The 26,079-nt window shown below is 38.8% G+C and overlaps 1 protein-coding gene across 1 annotated transcript in view; it reads left to right on the top strand.

Annotated features, from left to right (window-relative positions):
* The window catches only part of LOC119824246 (OX-2 membrane glycoprotein-like), a 33,170-nt gene extending 11,351 nt beyond the window's left edge, over positions 1-21,819 (top strand). Inside the window, exons 4-6 of the mRNA XM_042055816.1 lie at positions 13,812-13,926; positions 15,621-15,735; positions 21,598-21,819. Of these exons, the coding sequence (XP_041911750.1) occupies positions 13,812-13,926; positions 15,621-15,735; positions 21,598-21,819 (452 nt within the window). The remainder of the gene's footprint in view (positions 1-13,811; positions 13,927-15,620; positions 15,736-21,597) is intronic.
* The last annotated feature ends 4,260 nt before the right edge of the window (positions 21,820-26,079 follow it).

Raw genomic sequence — 26,079 nt, 5'->3', positions numbered from 1 at the left:
CTGTTTTTATGGCAATACCAGGCTGTTTTCAGTACCATAGCTCTGTAGTAAAGTTTGAACTTAGGGATTGTGATGCCTCCAGAAGTTCCTTTATTGTATAGGACTGTTTGGGCTATCCTGGGTTTTTTGCTTTTGCATATGAAATTGAGTGTTTTTTTTTTTTGAGGTCTGTGAAGAATTTTCCTGGGATATTTATGGGCATTGCATTAAATCTGTAGATTGCTTTTGGTAAGATTGCCATTTTTACTAAGTTATTTCTACCTACCACAGAGCATGGGAGATCTTTCCATTTTCTGGTGGCTTCTTTAATTTCTTTCTTCAAAGATTTAAAGTTCTTGTCATACAGGTCTTCCACTTGTTTGGTCACAGTTACTCGAAGATATTTTATGCTATCTGGCTATTGTGAAGGGTGTTCATCTGTGAAATAGAGGGTTACTAATGTTTTTAAGTTAATCTTGTATCCTGCTACATTACTGAAGGTGTTTATGAGTTGTTGAAGTTCCTTGGTAAAATGTTTGGGGTCGCTTATGTAAATATCATATCATCAGCAAATAGTGACAATTTGACATCTTTTCCAATTTGTATACCCTTGGTCTCCTTTTGTTGTCTTACTGCTCTAGCTAGGACTTCAAAAACTATATTGAATAGATATGGAGAAAGTGGACAGCCTTGTCTTGTTAATATTTCAGTGGGATTGCTTTCAGTTTCTCTTCATTTAGTTTGATATTGGCTGTTGGTTTGCTATATATTGCCTTTATTAAGTTTAGGTATGGTCCTTGTATCCAAGACCTTTATCATGAAAGAATGTTGTATTTTGTCAAAGGCTTTTTCAGCATCTAATGAGATGATCACGTGGGGATTTGTTTCAAGTTTGTTTATATGGTGGATTATATTGATAGATATTCATGTGTTGAACCATCCCTGCATCTCTGGGATGAATCTGAATTGATCATGGTGGATAATTTTTCTGATGTGCTCTTGGATTCAATTTGCCAGTATTCTATTGATTATTTTGCACCAATGTTCATGAGTGAGATTGGTATGTAATTTTCTTTCTTAGTAATGTCTTTGTATGGTTTGGATATCAGAGTAATTGTAGCTTCATAAAAAGGGGTTGGCAATATTCCTTCTGTTTCTATTATGTGGAACAATTTGAGGAGTATTGGTATTAGTTCTTTGAAAATCTTGTAGATTTCTGTGCTGAAACCATCTGGACTTGGGCTCTTTTGGTTGGGAGACTTTTGATGACTGTTTCTATTTCTTTAGCAGTTATAGGTCTATTTGATTTGCTTATCTGGTCTTGATTTAATTTTAGCAAGTGTTATTTATCTAGAAAATTTTCCATTTCCTTTAAGTTTTCCAATTTGTAGACAATAGGTTCTTGAAATATAACCTAATGATTCTCTGGATTTTCTCTGTGTCTGTTGTTATGTCCCCATTTTCATTTCTGATATTGTTAATTTGGGTAGTGTCTCTCAGCCTTTTTGTTAGTTTGAATAAACATTTGTCTATTGTGTTGCTTTTCTCAAAGAACCAACTCTTTGTCTCATTGATTCTTTGTATTCTTTTCTTTGTTTCTGTTTGGTTGATTTCAGCTCTCAATTTTATTATTTCCTGTCATCTAGTCCTCCTGGGTAACTTTGTTTCTTTTTGTTCTAGAGTTTTCTAATGTTTTGTTAACTCACTAATGTGTGATTTTTCTTCCTTCTTTGTGTAGGCATTTAGTGCTATGAAATTTCCTCTTAACACTGCTTTCATTGTATCCCATATTTTGGGTATGTTGTGTGGTCATTTTCATTGAATTACAGGAAGTCTGTAATTTCTCTCTTTATTTTTTCCTTGACCCATTGATGATTCTGGTAAGCATTGTTTAATTTCCATATATTTGTGGGCTTCTGGAATTAGTGATGTTATTGAATTTTAGTTTTAAATTATGGTGATCTGATAAGATACATGGGCTTATTCAAAATTTTTGTATCTGTTGAGGTTTGCTTTGTTACCTAGTATGTGGTTAATTTTTGAGAAGGTTCCATGAGGTGCTGAGAAGCAGGTATATTCTTTTATATTTGTTTGGTTTTATTTGTATTATATTTGTTTGTTCTATAGATAACTGTTAAACCCATTTGAGTCATAACTTCTGTTAATTCTCTTATTTCTCTGTTAAGTTTCTGTCCTGTGGTGAGAGTGGGGTATTGATGTCTTCCATTATTAGTGTGTGGGGTTTAGTGTATGATGTAAGCTTTAGATGTGTTTCTTTTACATATGATGGTGTCCTTGTATTTGGGGCATAGATGTTCTGTATTGAGATTTCCTCTGATGAATTCTTCCTGTGACAAATATGAAATGTCTTTCTTTGTCTCTCTTGATTGAATGTAGTTTGAAGTCTATATTGTTAGATATTAGGATAGCCACACCAGCTTGTTTCTTAGGTCCAGTTGATTGGAAAGTATTTTTCCAACCCTTTACACTGAGGCGATGTCTGTCTTTGTGAGTTTTTCACCGAAAAGACCCATAGTCTTTTTTCCCTTGACACATTGTTTTCATTAAGATAGGATGTACTCCGTTACAATGTATTGTTTGAAGATTGTTGATATCTTTTAAATACTTTGCAAAAATCACTAATGTCTAGTTATAGAACATTTCCACAGCTCCCTGAAGAACCAAATACCACCAAGAGTGGGAAAATTTTCAGTGACTGAAGTGAGTAGTCTTCCTATGGCCTGGTCACCACTGACTTATTTATTATGGTGCTGGATTTATCTATTGTGGTTACTTCATACACATGCAATAATATACATGTGGCTGTTTATCTGTACCTCTTTCATATAGCAGAGCTTTCAAGCTTCATCCGTGTGGTAACACACACCAAATCTTCAGTTTATATATGAGTAAATAGTATTCCACAGTTTACATACAACACACTTCATTTATCTATGATTCAGTTCATTGATGTTTGGATTATTCACATTTTTTGGCTACTGTGAATAGATCCCCTTGAACCTTTGTGTACAATGTTTTACATAAGCATATATTTCAGTTCCCTAGTAATAATAACCTAGAACTGAATTTGAAGTTATATAATAGATTAAATGTTCCATGTTTTCATAAGCTATCAGTGGTCAAACTATTCTAAGTTCCCAGAAGTGATGTAAGTATGTTCTTGTCTGAATCCTGCCAATACTTGTTATTCTAGTTTCAAAAATGATCATACTAATCATAGTAGTGGGTACAAATTAATGGTATCTCACTGTGCTATTCCATACTTCTTAAACATAACTATTAGATCCCCATTCTCTACCTCAAGGAAGCTAGGAAACTAATGTATGTCTCACATGTATATTTCATATGAATGGAATTGTAGATATGGTCTTCGTAGTGAATGGTCTGATAATATCTTCCTCCAAAAGACACTTTTTTTGGCCGCACTTAGTGTTTATGGCAGACATAGTTTGCTTAATTCAGTTAAAATAAAATAGGAGAGAGCTGGGACTATTGCTCAGTGTTCGAGTGCTAGCTTGCCATGGAGAAGGCTCTGAGTTTGGTCTCTAGCACTGGAAAAAGTGGAAAGGACAGAAACAGTGTAAAATATGCCCTAGTCTTAGAAAAGCCATGGCTCTTTCTCTTCCACTCTTGTCTCCTGGATTGTAACTATGGAGATTCAAGCCTGAGTAGATACTACAGCTCTTTGCCCTTGCAAATATTTACCCCAGATTTATTACTGCACTTGATTGCTGACATCTGCTCAGCTTGCAAGCTCAGTTTTACGTCTTGTTTAGTGCAACGTGTTTTTAAATGTCAAGCTTGTCACATGGATTCTTCCTCTTACTATATCTAGACCTTATGAACGCTTTGAGAAATCTTTGGTATTTTAAAAAAAAAAAGACTTTTAAAACTAATTTCTTCAGATTTTCTTAATAACCACAAAGGGGAACTTGGGCTGAAACTAATTAGGTCTCTTGGAATTAAAATAACTTTTCTTATACTATTTCACATCAAGCACTTTCCATAGTCTTGTCTGCAAATCTTTGTTACCATGTTCATCGTTAATGCGCTTTGAGCCTCCATTTCCAGCAGTACAAGACTGTCATTTTTGAATCTACATCAGATCGTTACACATTCAGTGGAAGGGGTAGAGGTGCTGGCTTATCTATTGTTAAAAACCGGCCTCAACAAAAATACTTATTACCAGGGTAGGGGCATGGCAATTGAAGAAATATAAGTAAAGAATATGAAGACACATAAAAATAATAAGACAAGAAAATGTAGAATGTATCAGGAGAGCTGTCCAGTGACTAACATCCTGAAATTCACCTGTGTTTATTTTTCCACAAGTATATACCCAACATAAATGGAGGGGGGAGGTAACAAAAGGCTTTATTAACATGACACACAGTCAATGGCCTTATTACTCAACACATAAAATCATTAGCATTCTGTTGTCTAGGTAGCTAAGGTGCCCTGGGACTCTTACACTGAAGATGGCTGTTCCCTAGCTGACCTCATAGTTACAGCAGGAGCAGAAGTACATTTGCATATGCTGACCACCTGTCAGGATGGCAGGGAGCTATCTTAATTTCAAAAGAGCCAGGCAACCACCTCCTGAGTTAGGAGGTGCAGTTATGCCTGTCAGTCTCCAAACATTCTGATGGCAGACAAGGTGGAAATGGGCTTGTATTTTCCAGCCTCCACAACCTATTAAATATTTTTCAATATCCCTTTTGACAAGTGATAGAAATACTATTCTCAGTTTAAAGTTTGGCATTATTTTCATAAGCCTTCATATTGGGGTAAACATAATATAGGTGTTCATATGGCAACTGTCTTAGCCATGGTTTTATTGCTGTGAAGAGACCACAGCAACTCTTTTTTTTAAGTATTATTTAAAAGTTTTTTTTTATGTACCAACCACAGTCACCCCTCCCTCCCCTCATTCTGCTCCCACCCCCCACTTTCCCTCATCCAACCCTGAATCCACTCCTGAGAAAGGGTAAGGCCTCCCATGGGAAGTCAACAAAGTCTGGCAGGACTTTGAGGCAGGACCAAGGCACTCCCCCTTTATCTAGGCTGTGCAAGGTATCCCTCCGAAGAGAATGGGCTCCAAAAAGTCAGTTCATGCACTAGGGATAAATCCTAGTCTCACTGATAGTGGCCTCACAGACTGCCTATGCCATAGAACTGTCACCCACATTCAGAGGGCCTAGTTAAGTCCCATGCAGGTTCCCAGGCTATCAGCCCAGAGTCAGTGAACTCCCATTAACTTCGGTCAACTGTCTCTGTGGGTTTTGCGGTCATGATATTGACCCCTTTGCTCATACAATGCTTTCTCTTCAACTGGACTCCAGGAGCTTGGCCCAGTACTTAGCTATGGATCTCTGAATCTGCTTCTATCAGTTACTGGATGAAGGTTCTGCCATGATATTAGGTTGGATTCCTAACTTCAAGTTCTATTATAGAGCTATAGTAACAGCAACAACAACATTAAAAACAAAAACAGTTTGGTATTGACATAAAAACAAACACGTCGATTCAATGGAATTGAATTAAAGACCCTGACACTAATCTATGTCTATCACCAAAACAACTCATAAAGAAAGCATTTTACTGGGGCTTGCTTACGGTTTCATAGCTCTAGTCCTTTAACATGGTCAGGAACATAGAGGCATGCAGGCAAACATGGTGCTAGAGAAGTGCCTGAAAGTTCTACATAAAGGTCCACTTCAAACGTGGAGAGAGACAATGAGCCTAGTTTGGGCCTCTGATACCCCAAAGCCCATCCCCAGTGATACATTCTACAAACAATTCCACACTTGTTCCAACAAAGGCACACCTCGTTTTCCTTTTTACTTACATAGGAATAAGACTGCCACTTAAGAGCCATTTCCTGGTGACTAAGCATTCAAATATTTGAGCCTATAAACACTGTACCTCAACTTGACACAAGCTAAAGTCATTTGAAGGGAGAGAACTTCAAGGAAGAATATGCCTCCATAAGAGCGTGGTGTAGGCAAACCTATATGACATTTTCTTAATTAGTGCTGGATGGTGGAAGGCCCAGCCCATGTAGGTGGTGCCATCCCTGTACTGGTGGTTCTGGTTTCTATGAGAAAAGAGTTGGAGCTATCCATGTAGAGCCAACCAGTAAGCAACATCCCTCATGACCCCTGCATCAGCTCCTGCCTCCAATTTGCTGCCTTGTTTGAGTTCTTATCCTAAGTTCCTTTGATGATGAACAGTGCAATGGAAGTTTAAGACATTTAAATCCTTTCCTACCCAGCATGCTTTTTGTGGTTATGGTGTTTCAGTGCGGCAATAGAAATCCTTACTGAGCCGAGTTCCTGTCAGGATAACAGGGGATAGCTGTGACAGACCTGACCATGTCGTTTTGTGGACGATGTGGAAGGGCTGTGAAACTGTGGACTAGAAAAGCCACTGAGTATTGAGAGCTCAGGGAGAAGCACCCTGGGAACTTGCAAGACTAGAATGTTGAAATCAGTGCAGACAATGAAGGCCTGGCTTTTGAAGTTCAGAGGGAAGTTTAAAGAGTCTTTCAGGGCCATGTGCTATTTTGAGTTAACAGTGCATGGTTCTGGTTAGCTGGGGCTGATGCATCAGCTGTGATTAACAAGAGCCCAGAACCAATGAAGTAAAATCTTTGTGTTCCTGGGACAACGGAGACTGTTCAGGTGGAACTAAGAAGTTGGAGTTGATTAAGAAGAGACCAGAATCATTGAGGTGAAATCTTCTGGGAAAGATCTCCTCAGATTCTGTATTCAGAAGCTATGTTCCAGATATGGCCAAATCACTCTTTTTTTTAACTAAGTGAAGGTCTTTTATTACTTTTTCAACAACCAAGAACATTAACCTATTTCTTTCTCAGAATGATCATGTGAGAGTCTCAAATTACACTTTCTCAACTGGAAGAGAATTTGTGCTTTCTTTCTAGTTCCCTTCCACCTTTTAATTTTGATCTACAGCAAAAATACAGTGCCCCATGTAGAGACTGGTAATTTAACAAGCAAAACAGCCTTCACTATTCTCTAATGTTAAGAAGAAACATTTCCCTTTTTTCTTGCTTAAACAGGGGACCTAAGACAACAGTGGATCTTTCACACTGTAGAGAATTTCCTTTTCCTATAGCTCAGATTTTGGTGACTTTCCTGCTATGCAATATACCACTTTGATATATGTACAAATGATTTAGAATAACTAATACCTCTTTCAAATAAAGTATTCACATGGATTGTTACTGATCGTCAAAGCACTCAACCTGAATGGTCTCATCACCTCTGTGCTGTTTACAAACCTCCAGAATCTCATTTGAGTTTTATAGTCCAAAACTTGATCATCTTGTTTTCAAATTAATGGATGAATTTTAGGCTTTTAGAGAGACAAGGAAACAGGCACCCTTCAAGTGAAATGTTTCCCTGACTAAGGCCTTAGTCATTACAGCATACTTTTTAGAAAGTGTAATGTGTTAGGGGACCACACCTCTTCCCACTTCCTTAGGAAAATCTCCTAACATCTGGAAGATACAGCTATGAAAATCTGCTCTTTGGGTATAATGAGCTTCAGATGCAAAGCCACAGGAAGATAGCTGTGACAAAACTAAGTTTTATGTATGAACATAGGACACTGTCTTAGGGTTTTATTGCTGTGAAGAGACACCATAACCATGACAATGCTAATAAAGAAAAATATTTAACTGGGGCTGGCTTATACTTCCAGAGATTTAGTCCATTATTGTCATGGCAAGACATGGTGGGGTAGCATGCAGGCAAACATGGTGCTGGAGAGGTAGCTGAGAGTTCTACATCTTGATCTGCAGGCAGAAAAGGAGACTGTGACACTAAGCTTGCCTTGAGCATGAGATTTCAAAGCCCACCTCTACAGTGACACACTTCCTCCAATAAGGCCACACATACTCCAACAAGGCCATACCTCCTAATAGTGCCACCACCTATGAGCCAACCATTTGTCTAAACACATGAGTCTGTGGGCACCATTTTTATTCAAAACTCTGCATTTTATCTCCTTGCCTCTATAGGCTTGTAGCCATAACATAATAAAGAAATACATTTGGTCCAACTTTAAAAATCTCCAGAGTCTATAACAGTCTCAGACATGTTTAAAAGTCCAAATTTCAAAGTCTCTTCTCAGACTCTTCTCTTAACTGTAATCCCCTTTAAAATAAAAATAAGAAAGCAGATAACATAATTCCAACATATAATGACACAGGATACACATTACCATTCCAAAAAAGAGGAAAGAGGACATAGTAAGGACCAAAGCAAAACCAATAACCAGCTGGGCAAACTCCAAGCTCTGCATCTCTATGTCTGCTGTCAAAATGCTCTTCAGATTTCCAACTTCTTTCAGCTATGCTAACCACAAGTATACGCACACTACTTCCTCTTGGGCAGGTTTCACTCCCTGTTTGCAGCTCTCCTTGGCAGGTATCCCATGACTCTGGCATCTGCAACATCCTGGGGTATTCAAGGCCATTTAGGCTTCATCTTTACAACTTTGTGCAAAGACTTCTCTGGGTCTCCATTCAGAGACATCACTGACACACACCTGGTCTCATTGGCTTTTCTTAGTCAAGGATGGAGATTCTGTAACCCCTATCTTCTATCCTTGAATCTAAAACCAGGACCAAGTGGCTGAAGTTGCCAACTTCTGCTGCTTGCTAAGGATGGAACATGGCTGCCTCATTTGATTACACCATCATTAGTTTTCTGTTTGTAATGGTATCCTTTATTACCTAAACTTGGTTATCCTTGGACTTGTTTTATAGACCAGGCTGGTCTTGAATTTAGAAATTCATTATTGTCTGCTTTCTGAGTTCTGGGATTAAAAGCATGCACTATCACACCTGGCTCTAAGCCTTTCTTTAATTCCTGTACATAAGTTGAAAGCTCAGCTGGGTGGGATCCTGTCCTGAGATCACAACACCCTTTATTCTATTTAACATCTGGCTCTTCTTTAATCTGTTTATCTCCTTTAAATAAATCCTAACATAGGATTTAGCTTCATTCGACTTCCTAGTGCCCCTTTCCTCCTGAATCTGCACATTTTGTATATTTACTTGCTTGGCCTGCTCCTTTTCATTATAAATCTTTTCAAGAGTAAACACTAGTAACTACATGACAGAGTCTATATTAGGCTCTTTTGAGATTCCTTTTACCAATGCAATAAGTTCCAAACTCTTTAACCTCAGGCAGACTTTTTGGACAAGGCAAAAAGTAGCCACATTCTTAACCAAAACATGACAAGAACAGTCTCTAGGTCACATACTAAATTTCTTCTCCTCTGAAATCTCATGAGCCAGGCCCCCACAGTTCAAACCATTCCCAGCCCCTCGGGCTTCCATGTTCCTACTAGTATGGCTCACTAAACACCACTAAAGCATTCCATTTCTTTCCTAATCCAAAGTTGCTGCATGACTTCTAGTTGGTCTTACTAATAAAAATCTGGAGCCAGATATTGGGATAGATGCTAAAAGATCTGAGAGAGAAAGGAGCAAGCCACAGCCAACTCTTGCTAACTCCTCAGCTGAAAAAGGCTGAGTTCCTGTCTCCTTCCATCTTATATTCCTCTCTCTGCCCAGTCATATCACTTCCTGTCTCTCTATACAGACCTCCAGACCTCTATGGCTAACTAGTGGCTAATTCCACCCTCTGATCTTCAAGCAAGCTTTATTTGTTAGAGCACAAACAAAATATCACCACACAAAATCCCCAAATCTCTATTTCTATAAACAAAAGCATGATCAGGCCTACCAAAGCATCACCCCAGTCCTGGTACCAACTTCTGTCTTAGTTAGGATTTCTATTTCTGTGAAGAGACATCATGACCATGGCAACTCTTATAAAGAAAAACATTTAATTGGGGTTATTGTACAGTTTCAGAGGTTTAATCCATTCTGGTTATGGTAGGACATAGCGGCATGAAGGCAAACATGGTACTGGAGAAGAAGTTCTACCACTTGATTCAGAGGCAGGAAAAAGAGACTGCCACACAAACCTTGGTTTGAACATGAGATCTCAAAGACTACCTCTACAATAACACGCTTCCTCCAACAATGTCACACCTCCTAATAGTGCCACTCCTTTTGGGCCAATCATTCAAATACATGAGTCTATGGAGGGGCCATTCCTATCACACCAACACAGAAAATACAGAGGTTTGCTACCAGAGCCTAAAAGGGATTCAAATTATTCTCCAATGGAGAATAAGGCTTAGAAGATTAAATAGGCCACACAACTAATATTAGTTATACTATAAGTGTTTAAGTACAATAACACTTCATGAATTTTAAAATAAAATCAAGCAATATAATCTTTCTTCAAACCTTACATCAACAGGGGAAGCAGTTTGTTGAAAATCAAAAGAACAAGGAAGTTTTGTATTTTTAACTCCCTATTGTCCATCAGGTACAAGCTGGTTAGTTTTCCAAGCCCTCACTTGGTGGCATAGTGTGCAATAAGCCTCTAGCTTTAAATCTTGTTCCTATTCCTGTATTTTGACAGCTTCCATAGGATTCCTGCAATGAGAATGAAATGAAAACCTGTAATGATATAATTTGGTAAGGAGACCTGGTCTATTTTGTTCCAATATAATGATTGACATTTGGTTTTGATAAATTTAAAGGGGTAGTGAGAAAGATGCAACTTTCCTTAATTTTTTTCTTGTTTCATGGAGAATTTTCTCCTGTTAGTTTAGTTGATTTGTTTTAGAAAACTTTCATCAAAATTTCATCCAACCATCTGGGGAAGCTTTCTACTTCATTTTAATAGACATGACTCTCTTTTCTATTCATATTACCTGGGAAATTGTATAAATATTTTCTTCAAGTTCTCTTATGGAATTTTTCCTTCTTTTGAGAAGCAATGTTTTTAATTGAAAGTTTCTTTTTTTCAATTTAAAATGAAAATTGTTCATTTTTTGTTGCAAGGAGAGGGCTGCCTGTTTGTCCTGGCTGCCCAGCTAGCTCAGTCAGTAGAGCATGAGCCTCTTAATCACAGGGTCATGGGTTCGTGCCTCATTATGGGCACTATTTGTTGTTGGAATTTCTGTCCTGTCCAGTTCCCACAATTGTTAAGTCCCAAAGAAATCACACAGAGGTCTACATTAGTTATAAACTGATTGGGCAATTAGCTCAGGTTTCTTATTAACTCTTATAACTTATATTAGCCCATTTTCTTGTCTATGCTAGCCATATGGCTTGGTACCTTATTCAGAGAAGGACTCATATCTTACTTCTTCTGTGGCTGGATCATGACTGTGGACCAATATTTTCTCTTCCCAGAATTCTCCTGTTCTTGTCTCCCTGTCTCTACTTCCTGCCTGATTATCCTGCCTATACTTCCTGCCTGGCTACTGACCAATCAGCATTTTATTAAAATACAATTGACAGGGTACAAACCATTGTCTCACAGCAATTTTTATTAATTAAGTTATATTTTTGGTAATTGCACATACACACATGATACATTCTGATTCCTTTCTGTTCTCTTCCCATTTCTTAACTCTCATCCACTGCAATCACATCACCTCCACATTCCTTCTCCCCACACTCACTCTCCTAGGCTCATGACTTTTGATCTTACCTTGTGTTCCACTTAGTTTATCTAGGGTCATCAGTGGTAATATCCCCCTGGAGACTGTGTGATCACCAGTGGATGTATATACAACTGAAGACAAGGTTTTCCAATTTCCCTGAATATATCAGCAGGAAATATTTAAGCACTGCAGACTGGGAAATGCTGAGCCCCTACCCTATCCATGCTTGGCAGTTGGGGGACTAAAAGTGTTCATTTTTTCAAAAATATTTCCTCAATACTTATGTTGAGAAAGTCATATCTCTTTAAGTATATCTGAAAATAATAACTTGAAAGTCTTCAGTCATCTTCTGTTTTACTGTCTTCATCCTTCACCTCCAGAGCTCATTCTTCTGTTCACATTACATATTTTTTAAGTCTCCTTCTGAAGGCTATGTCAATATTCTTGCTCTTTTTCATTTAACAGTTTATATTCTCACCATATCTCTTCAACATAGATCTTAAAGTTCTAGCAATAGCAATAAGATAACATCAGGAGATCAAAAGGATTCAAATTGGAAAGGAAGAAGTCAAACTTTTGTTATTTTCAGATGATATGATAGTATACATTAGTGACCCCCAAACCTCTACCAAAGAACTCCTACAGCTGATAAATACCTTCAGTGAGTGGCAGGCTACAATATCAACTCAAAAAAATCAGTAGCCCTCCTATACACAAAGGATAAAGAAGCAGAGAGGGAAATAAGAGAAACTTCACCTTTTAGGATAGCCACAAATAGCATAAAGTATCTTGAGGTAACTCTAACCAAGGAAGTGAAAGATCTATTTGACAAGAACTTTAAGGCATTGAAGAAAGGAATTGAAGAGGATACCAGAAAATGGAAAGACCTCCCATGCTCTTGGATGGGTAGAATCAACATACTAAAAATGGCAATTCTACCAAAGGCAATCTATAAGTTCAATGCAATCCCCATTAAAATCCCAACAAAATTCTTCACAGACCTTGAGAGAACAATAATCAACTTTATTTGGAAAAACAAAAAACCAAAACAATCGTATACAATAAAGGAACTTCTAGAGGCATTACCATCCCTGACTTCAAACTCTATTACAGAGCTACAGTAATGAAAACAGCTTGGTACTGGCATAAAAACAGAGAAGTCAACCAATGGAATCGAATAGAAGACCCAGATCTTAACCCGCAAACCTATGAACACCTGATTTTTGACAAAGGAACTAAAAGTATACAATGGAAGAAAGAAAGCATCTTCAACAAATGGTGCTGGCAGAACTGGTTGTCAACCTGTACAAGAATGAAAATAGATCCATATCTATCACCATGCACAAAACTCAAGTCCAAATGGAGTAAAGACCTCAATATCAATCTGAACACACTGAACCTGATAGAAGAGAAAGTGGGAAATAGTCTACAACATATGGGCACACGAGACCACTTCCTATGTATAACCCCTGTAGCACAGACAATAAGGGCAGCATTGAATAAATGAGACCTCCTAAAACTGAGAAGCTTCTGTAAAGCAAAGGACACTGTCATTAATGCTACTTTTAAGGAGTCTCAAAAATATTAGAGATAAGTATTTTTGTTATGTTTGCTTGAAACTGAAGTTGGCCAGCTCCTTTTCCTTGTCAATTTTCCCAATTCAAACAATTTGGTTATATGAATTAAATACTACAAGTATCTTCTGAAAATCTATTGGATGTGTTATGATGGTTAGTTTTAATTATTTATTAAAATTCAGGTGTCTACAAGAATTTACCACTTGAGAAGATGGTTCTTCATTGCTTAGTTCTATGATAAATATTAGGGGTGTGAATTCCTGATTCTGGTGAAATTCTTGTGAAGTTACTTTGCTTTTTTTTGAATTGCCATCAGAAAAGAGTTCATATTCCAGTATCAAATTCTTCATGTTCAATCTCTTCCACCCACATAAAATGGTTATGTAGTAACTCATTGAAAAAGAATAGCAGATAAAAGAACCACATCTGTGCAGTCAAAGGCAAAGTCATAGTGTCTCATATAAAGACATACACATCCATAATTATATTCAAGGAAAGAGGAAACTACCTAGAATTTTCTTTTTCTTTCCATGGTAATGGGAAATTATCTTATAGAATAAATTGGAAAGTCAATTAAACTATGGTAAGTCATAAAACATTACAAATTAAAGACCCCAAGATGGCAGTACGTTGTAATCAGAGAAACAATATGTTCTGGTTTGTGTTTTTCAGGGACCAGGAATCATGTTTCAAATTGGAAGAAAGCTGCAGTTGTATTCATTATTCTGTTTTTAGTTTCATGTATCATCCTTGGGACCATTCTCTATATTAATTTAGAAAATAAAAGGTAAGCTATATGATAACTTTTCAAAAGTTACAAGGAATCTGAAAAAGTTCATCATGAAGTGGATATTGAAGAAAAACTCATTTCCATAGGCTCAGCAGTTTCTGGCATCAAGTAGTCATAAAAGTAGACTGTTGGCAAGAATTTCTGTTTGTGGTGAGTTGAGTATAAGATTGGTTTTTTTAAGAAAATATTTGTTTATTTTTACTTTCTATATATATAGGTGTTTACCTGAGTGCCTCTGGTCCCTGTGGAAACCAGAAGAGGGTGTTAAAATTCCAGTTGCAGGCAATTGTGAAATCTCCATGTGAGTGCTGGGAACTGAATCAGGATCTTCTGAACAAGCAACAAATGCTTTTAACTGCTGAGCCATCTCTCCAGCCCAGTTTTAAGATTCTTTATTGATTCTGGGGCAGTGGTGGTACATTCTTTTAACTCTTTTAATCCCCTCTCTGGGCAGGCAGAGGCAGGCAGTTCTCTGAGTTCCAGGCCAGCAGGGTCTACAGAGTGAGTTTCAGGACAGCCAGGGCTACACAGAGAAACCATCTTGAAAAATGAAAATTTTTTTATTGAGAACAAATTTTCACAGAACAGATCATAGGCCCAGGACAGTGGGTGGTGTGGGAGAGATGTAGAAGCCTGAAATAGGTCTATCTGATGCCTAAGGTCAAAGCGAGATCTTACTTTTATATTTTATTTTATTTTAAACCAATCTTTTTTATTTTACATATCAATCCCAGTTCTCTCTCCCTTCCCTCCTCCTACTTCCTCCACTCCCCCCACCCCACTCTCATCCATTCCTCAGAGAGAATGAGGCCTCCCATGGGAAGTTATCAAAGTTTGTCACGTTACTTGAGAAGATCTTATTTTATAGGATTAACTAGTAAAATGCCCATCCATTTGTCCAGCTCTCCTCATGAACAGCAGTGCATGATGAAAAGATGAATGGAAATAAGATATAGGCGGTGACAGTAGAACCCATAAACATAAGTGGCAGCATGTGGTTTATTTGGCTGTCGTTATGTATTCTTTGAATTCAACCATCTGGGGGGTTTTGTTCTGTACCACCTCAATCCAAGAAAATGTATAAACCAGGGGAGCATGCGAATCTGATCTAGAATCGAAAGGCTCCCTCTCTGTGGGATGTGGAAGGTAGATCTTAGAAGACAAGAATGAAAAACCATTTTGAAGAGACAGCTACAGTAGTCAGAAGATAGATGGAAACTGTCCAGACTGAAGAGGTAGAAAAGATGGGGGGGGGGGGGGGGTTTAAGTTTCTACTCAGGATGGGAAAGCTTCCTGAGGGACAGGAATGGAGAACAAGTGAGAGGAAAACATTCTCTTACCCCAAGTAAGTGCTTTAGCAGTAAAGAGAACTTTTACAAATATATACAAGAATAGAGGGAAAGCAAGCTTTGGAGAGAGGATTAAGAATTCTGTTTTAAACGTTGTCATTTTTAAATGCCTATTTTATACTTGAAGGAGTATGTTAATTAAGTATCTACATGTATGGATCTTGGATTTGTGCAGCAGATGATTAGTTTTGGAATATAGAGGATATGATCTCTATGGAGACAAATTATAAAGTATTGCTCTCAAAGTCTAATTGGTACCCTTCACTGACAATGTGCTGCCAGGAGGGGGAGTGTTAGGTCAGTATTGGGTTTATTTCTCTAACAGTATCATGGTATCTCCAGGTCACAGAGCACACAGGAACAATCAACACAGATGCATGACCAGTTATCAACACCGGTGACCACACGGCCATCAACAGAGACTGAAAACTTAATGAGCCAACCTTGTCAGACGAAGGTATAATTTGTAGCATGTGATTTCTTTCTGTCACTGTATTCCTTAAATTTAAAAAGTAACCTTACAAATTTGGTCATGCAGTGCCCAGCAGCAATTACCATTCTGGAGAAAAATAGTTGCTTCAATGTATAATTCTATTCTGCAAGCAGTGAATTCAAGTGAGGTTTTGCTTTTGTTAATGCTTTTACATTTTGACATTAAGATTAGGTTTAAAGTGATACGTAATAATTATAGATATTTTTGGAGTACCATGTATATTTGATCATGTTATACTTGTCTCTCTGTCTCTGGATTTTTTTTTTTACTTAAACATGGATGAACCCCAAGTTCCATCCATATTGCTTCAAAGGACAGCATTTCCTTTTATGGCCAAATACAGTTCACACAGGTGTGTGCATCACACTTCTTACTCCGTTCCATCATTTCCACACAGGCAGTTGCTTCATCTCTCGTCTGTGATAAGTAGTGCCCAGACATCTCTTCAACATTTTCAACATTGATTTCTTTTCCCTTTGAATGTATATCCTGAAATAGTATAGATTTATCATATAGCACCTTTGTTTTCAACTTTTTGAGAAGTTTTCATGCCGTTTTCCAAAATGGTCATTCTAATTTCCACTTCACCTCCACTATGCAGGGGCTGCCTTCTCCATCTGCACACACCACGTTTCTTTGGTGTTTTTAACAGTACCTATTTTATTTACTAGTCGCTTACTCTTGTGGAGTAAGCTGTTATCTTCTGGTGGCTTGATTGGTATTTTCCTGATGATTAGTGATGTTAAGAATTTTTCACGTGCCCACTAGGCATTCTGCATGTCTTTTTTGAGAGATGTCTATTTAGGTTTATTGCCCATAAAACCAAGTAGTTTTTTGGGGGGAAGGGGGTGTTCCTAAGTTCCTTATATGTTTTCAAACATCAAATCCTTTTCAGAAGTGGAGTTTAGAAATATTTCCTTCTTTTCAGAAGACAGTCCCTTTCTGGCTACTGATGACTGTTTTCCTTGTTGACCAGAAGTGTTTTACTATCATGTAACTCAGTTGTTCATTTTGGTTTTGTTGCCTGGGGTTTTGGAACCTTGTCTGAAATGTCCTTAGTCCTTACTGCTTCCACTTTTCTGAATATTTTTCCTAAGATCTGTTCTAGTGGTTTTGTCATCCTATATTAATAGATATTTATATTTTAAAACCTATATTATACACAAACATATATGAAATATATAATATTTATATAGTGCACATATAAATGTATAATGTATAAACTTACATATAAGTTTTCAGATCCTACATTTGAGCTGTCCTTCTAGTTGTATTTGATTTTTACAACTTGTGTGAGAGATCACTCTACTTTCAACCCCTTGCATGTGAGTTATCCAATTTCCCTAACACTATTTATTTATTTGCTGTCTTTTCCCAATATGTTTGCATGCTCTTAGCACTTTTATTGAAAAAATGATTTTTCAATAAAAGTAAAGGTGTGGGCTTATTGAAGTCTTTATTCTGTTCTGTTTATCTATGTGTCTGTGTTTTGCAAATAAATACCATGCTGCTTTGATTATCTCCAGTTTCATGGTATATGTTGAAGTCAGGAGGTCCAGTGTCTTTACGGTTCCTTTACTAGTTATATATAGAAGTTGTATGGACTCTTTGGATCACGTTGAGTTCTATAGACTTTTTGACTGTTTGAACTCCCCCAGTCTATGAAAACAGAGTATCTTTTCAGTGTGTGTATCTTCTTTGACTTCTCTGTCTGATATTTGGTGATTTTTTTCACTGTGACAAGCTTTGGGAAGGCAGGTGACCTTTTAGTGTTATTTTTCTCATATTTTTCTCACCTCATCTTTGTTATATGTTTATCAAGTCCCTCCTTTTTAGGAAAACTCACGTTGTTCTCTGTGTATGAATTTTGTAATTTTCGCTGACCTAATACCTTGGTTCATTTTATTTGTTCACTGTCATGAATGGAATCCTTATTTGTACTTGAAATAAAGGAAAATTCCTTGGGAGTATAAGCAACATTGTGTTTGGAATGCTGGCAAGGTTTATATCTACTTGACACAAACTGGAGTCCCTGGAGAGGAGGGAACCTCAACTGAGAAAGTGCCTCGATAAGATCAGGCTATAGGCAGGCCTGTAGGTTCTTTCTTTATTAGTGATTGATGGAGGAGGGCCCAGTCCATTGTGGGTGGTGCCACACCTAAAATGGTGGCCCTGGGTTCTAAAGAAAGCAGGGTTTAGTGTAACGCTTGTATTATTCTCTATGGTACAGTTTGTGCTAATGTACCCTTCATGAGCCGGGCAAGGGCCTGGAGATTAAAAGAACACACAAGAGACATGGGTCATCTGTTAGGAGAGAATGCCCAATGCCGTTTATTCAAGTTTAGGAAAAACCTTATCTACCTAGCTGCTGCACAATGGAATTCTCCCAGGCAGGGGGAAAATTAGCAAGTTCAAGATGGAGTAAACAATGGCCCTATAGCTAATCACCAGGGGCAGAGGGAGCACAGAAACAAACAGGATGTTTAGCCGAAACCTGCAACAAGATGTCTGGCCAGAAACTGTCCTCAAGATGAACCCTGAGAGGAGGGGTAGACCCGTGGGCCCTACAGTTGAGAGTTCCATAAAGAGCAAGCCAGTAATCAGCACCCCTCCATGACCTCTACATCAGCTTCTGCCTCCAGGTTCCTGCTCTGTTTGAGTTGCTGCCTGACTTCTTTTGATGATGAACAGTAATCAAACTATAAGCCAAATCAACACTTTCTTCCCCAACTTGCTTTAGGTCATGACATTTCACTAAAGAGACATAAACTCTAAAGCAAGTTTGATACCAGCATTGTAGGGTATTTCTGTGACAGACCTGACCATGTAGTTTGGGGGAGGATTGTGGAAAAATTTTAGAACATTGTGTAAGAAAAGCCATTACATGTTCATTCAATGTTTGGTTCAGTAAGAGAACAGAGGATGTTGAGGGCAATGCAAAAGATGGAGGCATGGCTTGTGAAGTTTTAGAGTTAGTTTTAAAGACTTTATTGGGGATATTCGTTATTTTGCATTAAGATTCTGTGTTTCTGGTCAGCTGGGGCTGAAGAATCAGCTGTGATTAACAAGATACTTACTACAGTAAAACCTTTGCTTTGCTGGGGTAATCGATGCTGGTTTACTGGGACTGAGAAATTTAATTGTGAAAGCGATATCTTGATTGAGGGAGCCATTATAGGATTTGAAGAAACCTGGCTCTAGAGAAATCCCCAGGAATCCACAAGGATGACCCCAGCAATAGAGGAGAGAAGGCCTAATCTTGACTTGCCCAGTAGTCAGACTGAAGAGTGTCTTAAATATCATCATAGAATCTTCATCCAGCAACTGATGAAAACAGAGGCAGAGACCCACACTGGAGCACTGGATTGAGCTCCCAAAGTCCAGTTGAAGAGTGTATTGAATGAGAATTTGAGCAAGACCATGATGGGGACACCCACTGAAACAGTTTACCTGAGATAATAAGAGCACACCAACCCCAGCCATACTGAAAAGGATCAAACACGGGACCAAACTGGTCTGTCTGAGTGTGGTTGTCTTGTGCCTAGACTATTGTCCCCAAAGAGACCACGAGGGATCCAGGACTTAGATGGAAAAAAAACAAGGTTTATTCCAAAGCACAGTATTAGCCTAGACAAGGAACTCATCCAGTACTCTCAACGTAGTGAGGGTAGGAGGAGCTGCCTTCCAGAGATTGCAGGACATTTTATAGACAATCTTGCAGGACCACCAGTTCTCACCTAATTTGCATACCTGTACCTGATTGAGGACAGCAAACGACTACAAAAGTGCATGGAATTCAATAAGCATGATATTATTATGCAAATGAAGTATGGACATAAGTATGATCTCAGTTGGCCTGTTCCTACCTTTCCTTGGGGTGTGTAGATGAAGCATACTATGGACATATTTTTAACTGGCCAGTTCTTGGCTATCCTTGAGGCAATGCTCTCCCAGTTGTTATCGGCTCTAGCAATGGCCCTTGTCTCATATGAAGTGTTTTTCAAAACAGCCTAGCCTAAACAGTGTGGTTCAGGCAGAAAGCAATTAGGTCACTCTGACATTCTCACCAGTTTTTCATTTCTCTCAGCTGACAGTTGCATGGCTGGGGCAGACTGAGGGGCCACTGGCAATGGTACCAGGATTTATGCCTACTGTTTGTACTGGCTTTTGGGGAACCTATTCTCTTTGAATGGATGCATTGCTTAGCTTGGATAAAGTGAAGTGGGCCTTGGACCTTCCACAGGGAAGTGTGCCTTGCCCTCTCCGATGATTGGATGGGGGTGGGGTGGGAGGGTATATGGAGGGAGTGGGGGGCGGGGAGGGAGTGGGAACTTGGATTGTGGAAAAGAATAGTTTTTTCTTTTCTCTCTCTGTCTCTCTGTCTCTGTCTCTTTCTCTGTCTCTGTCTCTGTCTCTCTCTCTCTCTCTCTCTCTCTCTCTCTCTGAGAGAGAACTTAATTGTGTAAGAATCACTCAAGTGATACTGGGTTTAAATGAATGAAGAGACTGGAGAACAGCTGAGTCTTGGCACTATGAGAGGCCACGAGAGGACTTTAATGGCAGAGAATTTAAGGGGTCATGGAGATAAGTTGAGGCTTGTCACTCCAAAGAGAGCCTCGGAGAGGCTATTGGTGAAAGTGGAGCCCAATTTCAGCAAAAGAACCCAGAATTTTGGAGATACAATAACCATGAGAAGACCTCCAAGAACAGCAGCAGCAGAGGAGTGGAGCCGATGGGAGCCCAGAAGACAAGCTGTGTGAGCTGCAGAAGGCAGAGCCGGAGAAGTGAAGCAAGGCCTTTAGAGGAGCTAAAGATTATGAGTAAACTGTAGACTTTGGATGTTGAGATATTTAGACTGTTGTAGTTTGGTTTTGCTTTGTATTGTGACTCTACCTACCCTGGTTCATCCCTCTTGAAATAAGAAAGTATTTTTTTAATTTTACAATAATATAATACAATTGAGAAATGACATTTGAAGAAACTTTTGGTTTTAAGAGACTTTGGATTTTCTTAAAGAGACTGAATTTTAAAGTGTTTGAATTTGTAAAGACGGTGGGACTTGAAGTGATTATTGTTTTTAAAGAGAAGATCTTGGGTTTGAATAAGAAAGGAAGGTTATGGTGTAATAGCGATGTATTTACGAGTGTAATTGACAAAGAGTCATTTATGCTGGTTAGTTTTATGACAACTTGACACAAGATAGAGTCACTGCAGAAGAGGAAGCCTAATTTGAGAAATATGCCTCAAAAGATTGGAGTATAAGCAGGCCTGTAAGTTATTTTTTTATTTGTAATTTATGTGGGTGGGCTGACCTCTGGAAAGTTGGTCCTGGGTTCAATAAGAAAGCAGGCTGAGCAGACTGTAAAGAGCAAGCCAGTAAGCAATAGCAAGTCATGCTCTCTGCATCAGCTGCTGCTTCCAGTTCTGATCCTGCCTGAGCTCCTGTCCTTTGATGATGAATGGTGATATGGAAGAAAAAGCCAAATAAACGTTTTCTTCTCCAACTTACTTTTGGTTATGGCATTTCATCACAGCAATAGAAACCCTAATTAAGAGAAGATGCAGTCTTTTGACTGGTTCTGGTTGTTCTGTATGCACATGGTCATCTCTCACAAATAATACTAATGTGGGATCTCTGAATTTAAACATAATATTTAAGTATGACATTTGATACATGCTGGCTGTTAAGAATCTTTTTGCGTGTATGAAATGGCTTATTCTGATTTTTAAAATAATTACCATAGAAATGCAATTGATGGCTGGGGAAATAACATTCTAAGTAAAGTGCCTACCTGACAAATATGAGAACTTGTGTTCTACCCCCAGAACTCACATAAAAATTCCAGACATAGTTCAGAAATCTACTGCTCTTCTGGAGGCCATGTCAGGTACCTAGAGTCCCAGGTAAGACCCACCCATCCTCGGCATTCAAAGCTGCCTCAGAGTCCACCCAGTTTTCCCAACAGCACCCTTTACCTCACTTCCATATCCAGGCCCACAACCCTGGAAGAAGCCTACAACTCTACTGGAGGCTATGCTGGTATCTAGAGCCCAAGGTAAGACCTTCCCTCCTCAGAGGCTGCCCACCTTACCCAACAGCATTCCCCTCATCTCTGTATCCCTGTCCACAATTCCAGCAGAAGCCCACTGCTCTACACACTGGTGCCCAGAGCCCCAGAAGTCATGCCAGTATCCAGAATCCCAGGGGCCACACCAACTCCCAGAACCTCAGAACCCCAGAGGAAATACTGGTACCCAAAACCTTAGTGTAGATACCCTATTGGACCCAAGGACTCACGGGTCACCAGAAACACAGGCCACTCAGACTTATAAGGAAAGAGAAAACAAGGAGAAAAGTATCCATCCAACAAAGATACATGCAGAAATCAGCACCTAAACCTATAATTACCCCAAGTCCAGATGTCTAGATGCCAACGGAAGAAGACAATCAACAACAGAGCATTATACCACCACCAGAGCCCAGCTATCCTACTGCAGCAACCTCTGAATATTCCAACACAGCTGGAGCACAAGAAAACAACCTTAAAACCAACTTTATGATAGAGGTTCTTAAAGAGGAAATGAATGCATCCCATAAAACAAACCAGGAGAACACAAACAAACAATGGGAAGAACATAGAAAGGTAGACCTACTAAAATTACACCTGACTTTTCAAACCCAGAAGGACATGGACAGATGTCTTACAGACTCTAAGAGACCACAGATGCCAGCTTAGACTACTATTCCAGCAAAACTTTCAATCACCATAGATGGTAAAAACACAATACTCTATATCAAAGTCAAATTTAAGCACTATCTATCCACATATCCAGCACTACAGAAGGTACTAAAGAGAAAACTCCATCCCAAGGAGGCTAACTCCACCCAACAGAAACACAGGAAATAAATAATCTCACACCAGCAAAACCAAAAGAAGGGAAGCACACACATACGTGCATGCACTCACTCATATGTACACACACACATTCTATTACCACCATTACCAAAATAACAGAACTTAACAATAATTGGTTATTAATATCTCTCAATATCAATGGGCTCAATTTTACCAAAAAAAGACACAGGCTAACAGAATGGATGTGAAAACAGGATCCATTCTTCTGCTGCACACAAGAAACACACCTCATCATCAAAGATAGACTTTACCCCAGAATAAAGAGTTGGAAAAAGATTTTCCAAGCAAATGGACACTAGAAGTAAACTGATGTAGCCATTCTAATATCTAACAAAAGATATTTCCAACCAAAATTAATCAAAGGAGATGGGGAAGGATACTTCATACTCATCAAAGGAAAAATCCACCAAGATGATGTTTTAATTCTCTACATCTATGCCCCAAAAGTAAGGGCACCCACATTTGTAAAAGAAACATTACTAAAGCTTAAATCACACTTAGAACCCCACACATTAATTGTGGGAAACTTCATCATCCTACACACATCAATGGACAGGACGTCCAGATGAAAACTAAACAGAGAAATAATGAAACTAACAGACATTATGAATCAAATGGACCTAACAGATATCTACAAAATATCACAAGCACAAAAGAATATACCTGCTTCTCAGTACCTCAGAGAACTTTCTCCAAAAATTGGTCAGAAACTTGTTCACAAACTAAGTCTCAACAGATACAAGAAAATTGAAATAACCCGGGTATCCTGTCAGACCACCATGATTAAAGTTGAATTTCAACAACAGAAACAACAGAAAGCCTGCAAATTTATGGATTCTGAACACCTCTTTACTGAATGACCACTGCTTCACAGAAGAAATAAGAAATTAAAGAGTTTCTAGAATTCAATGAAGATGAATGCACAACATATTCACACTCACGGGGCACAATGAAAGTGGCGCAAAAAGGGAAGTTGACAGCACTAAGTGCCCACATTAAAAAGTTAGTGAGATCTCATACTAGCAACTTAATAGTATCCCTAGAACAAAAAGACGCAAACACAGCCAAGAGGCAGGAAATAATCAACCTCAGAGCTGAAATCAATAAAATAGAAACAAAGAGAACAGTACAAAGAATTAAGGAAACAAAGAGTTGCTTCTCTGAGAAAAATCAACAAATACACAAACCCTTATTCAAACTAAATAGAAGACACAGAGAAAATATCCTAATTAACAAAATCAGAAATAAAAGGGGGACATAAAAACACAAATCCAAAGCAAATCCAGACAATTATTAGGTCATACTTCAAAAAGCCTATATTCCACAAAATCAGAAAATGTAAAATAAATGGACAATTCCCTTGATAGATACCACCTACTAAAGTTAAGTCAAGATCAGATAAACAATTTAAATAGACCTATAACCCACAACATGTAGAAGCAGTCATAAAAAGTCTTCCATTAAAAAACAGCCCATAACTCTACCAGACTTTCAAAGAAGAGCTAATACCAAAACTCCTAAAATTATTTCACAAAATAGAAACAGAAGGAACATTGTTGAATTAATTTTATGAGGCCAAGTCACCCTTATACCCAAACCACACAAAGTCACAACAAAAGAAAGATAATTACAGACCAGTTTGCCTTGTGAACATTGATGTAAAAATATTCAATAACATACTCTCAAACTGAATCTGAGAACACATCAAAAAGATCATCCACCATGATCAAGTAGGCTTCATCTTAGATTGATACAGGTATTTTAGGGTCTCTGTTATAGAAGCACATTTGTATTTTATTCTGTGGGATTCTGTAGTGCTCAGTGCTAATGGTTTCTTTGTTCTGAGTTAACCTGTCGTCTAGGAAGCTTGAGAGGAAAGCATGACTGGTCCTGGTGCTTGGGAGCCCTCCTCCTCTTGCACAGAGATGATGAAGATGGGCAGTAGATTTGCCCCGCCTACACAGAAAAGACTGAAAGAGAAAAAACAAATGATGTCAATCTCAGTGACAAGACTGGAGCACCTGACCAGAAGGGAGAGCCTAAACTTTACAATGTAATACTAATGTTTACACATGCTTACCCACTCTTAATCACATACTGTGCTGTGCTCTACTGCTTAGGAGGAACTATTACATCATAAGGTTGATAGGAAGATGTTCGACAGAGCTGTGCTACGTAGCTTAGGAGGAACTATTACCTTACAATGGTTACAGGAAGATGTTAGCCAGAGCCTAGAGGTGGAAACCAGGGGGTGCTTATGACTAAAGATGATGCACTTTGCTTTTGCAAGTTGAGTAACACTACAATACCTATAGCAGTTGACAATATTAACAATACTGTGTTGCATACCTTCAACTTTGTTACAAGAATTATGTCCTTGCTACATTGAGTTGTCAGCTTGATACAGCCTAAGTCATGGGGGGGGGGGGGCCAATTGAGGAACTGACTATATCACTTTGGCCTATGGGCTTGTCTGTGTGGTATTATCTTGATTGTTAATTGATGTAAGAAGGTTCAGCCTACTGGGTTAGCACCATTCTCTGGGAAGATGGGTCTAGCATGTAAAAGAAAGCTAGCTAAATGGTCCTCAGTTTACTGTTTAGAAAAGACTCCCATAAGACTGGTATTTAAACAATTGGTTCCCAGTTAGTGGCTTTGTTTGGGTAATGTTATGGAATCTTTCGGAGACATGGCCCTGATGGAAGTGACCTGGGAGCTAGCTTTGAGATTTCTTAGTCTTCCTTCTCACTGGCCAGGTAGCGCTCCTTTGTCCTTGTGGTTGTCCATGTGATCTCTCAGGTCTCCTGCTTCCAAGCCTCCTGGTCACTTAGGGACTCCCTCCTGACCCCAGCAATCCATCAAATAAACCTTTTCCCGTGTGCACTGCTCTTGGTCGGTGTTTCCTCACACCAACGGAATCACCCCATTTGTAGTTTGGAAAGCTTTCATCAAGGACTAATGTATATTCAAGGTAACCCGCGACGCAGTTGAACTACCCTTAGGTTCTCTTTCCTCCTAACCGACGCAGTTGAACTACCCTTAGGTTCTCTTTCCTCCTAACCCAATCCCACTGCAGGGCAATCTGTTAACAAGAAGGAAAGCGCCTTCAGGTGCACTTTTTGCGGAAGTGAGCTCTGAGCCCAAATGACCTCTAAAGCTCTAGATAAGGTGTCACACCTGGTCTCACACACACACACACACACACACACACACACACACACACACACATACACGAGAGGGAGAGAGAGAGAGAGAGAGAGAGAGAGAGAGAGAGAGAGAGAGAGAGAGAGAGAGAGAGAGAGAGAGGTCAGTCCTTTAATACACCAAACTGTAAAATAAAGTTGTCCTCTTCTCCAGAGTGTCTGTATGAATTCCCTCACCCCTCCAGGCC

This window comes from Arvicola amphibius, chromosome 10, assembly GCF_903992535.2.
Source record: "Arvicola amphibius chromosome 10, mArvAmp1.2, whole genome shotgun sequence".
NCBI classification, from domain to species: Eukaryota; Metazoa; Chordata; class Mammalia; order Rodentia; family Cricetidae; genus Arvicola; species Arvicola amphibius.
This window is presented reverse-complemented; position numbering and strand designations above follow the sequence as displayed.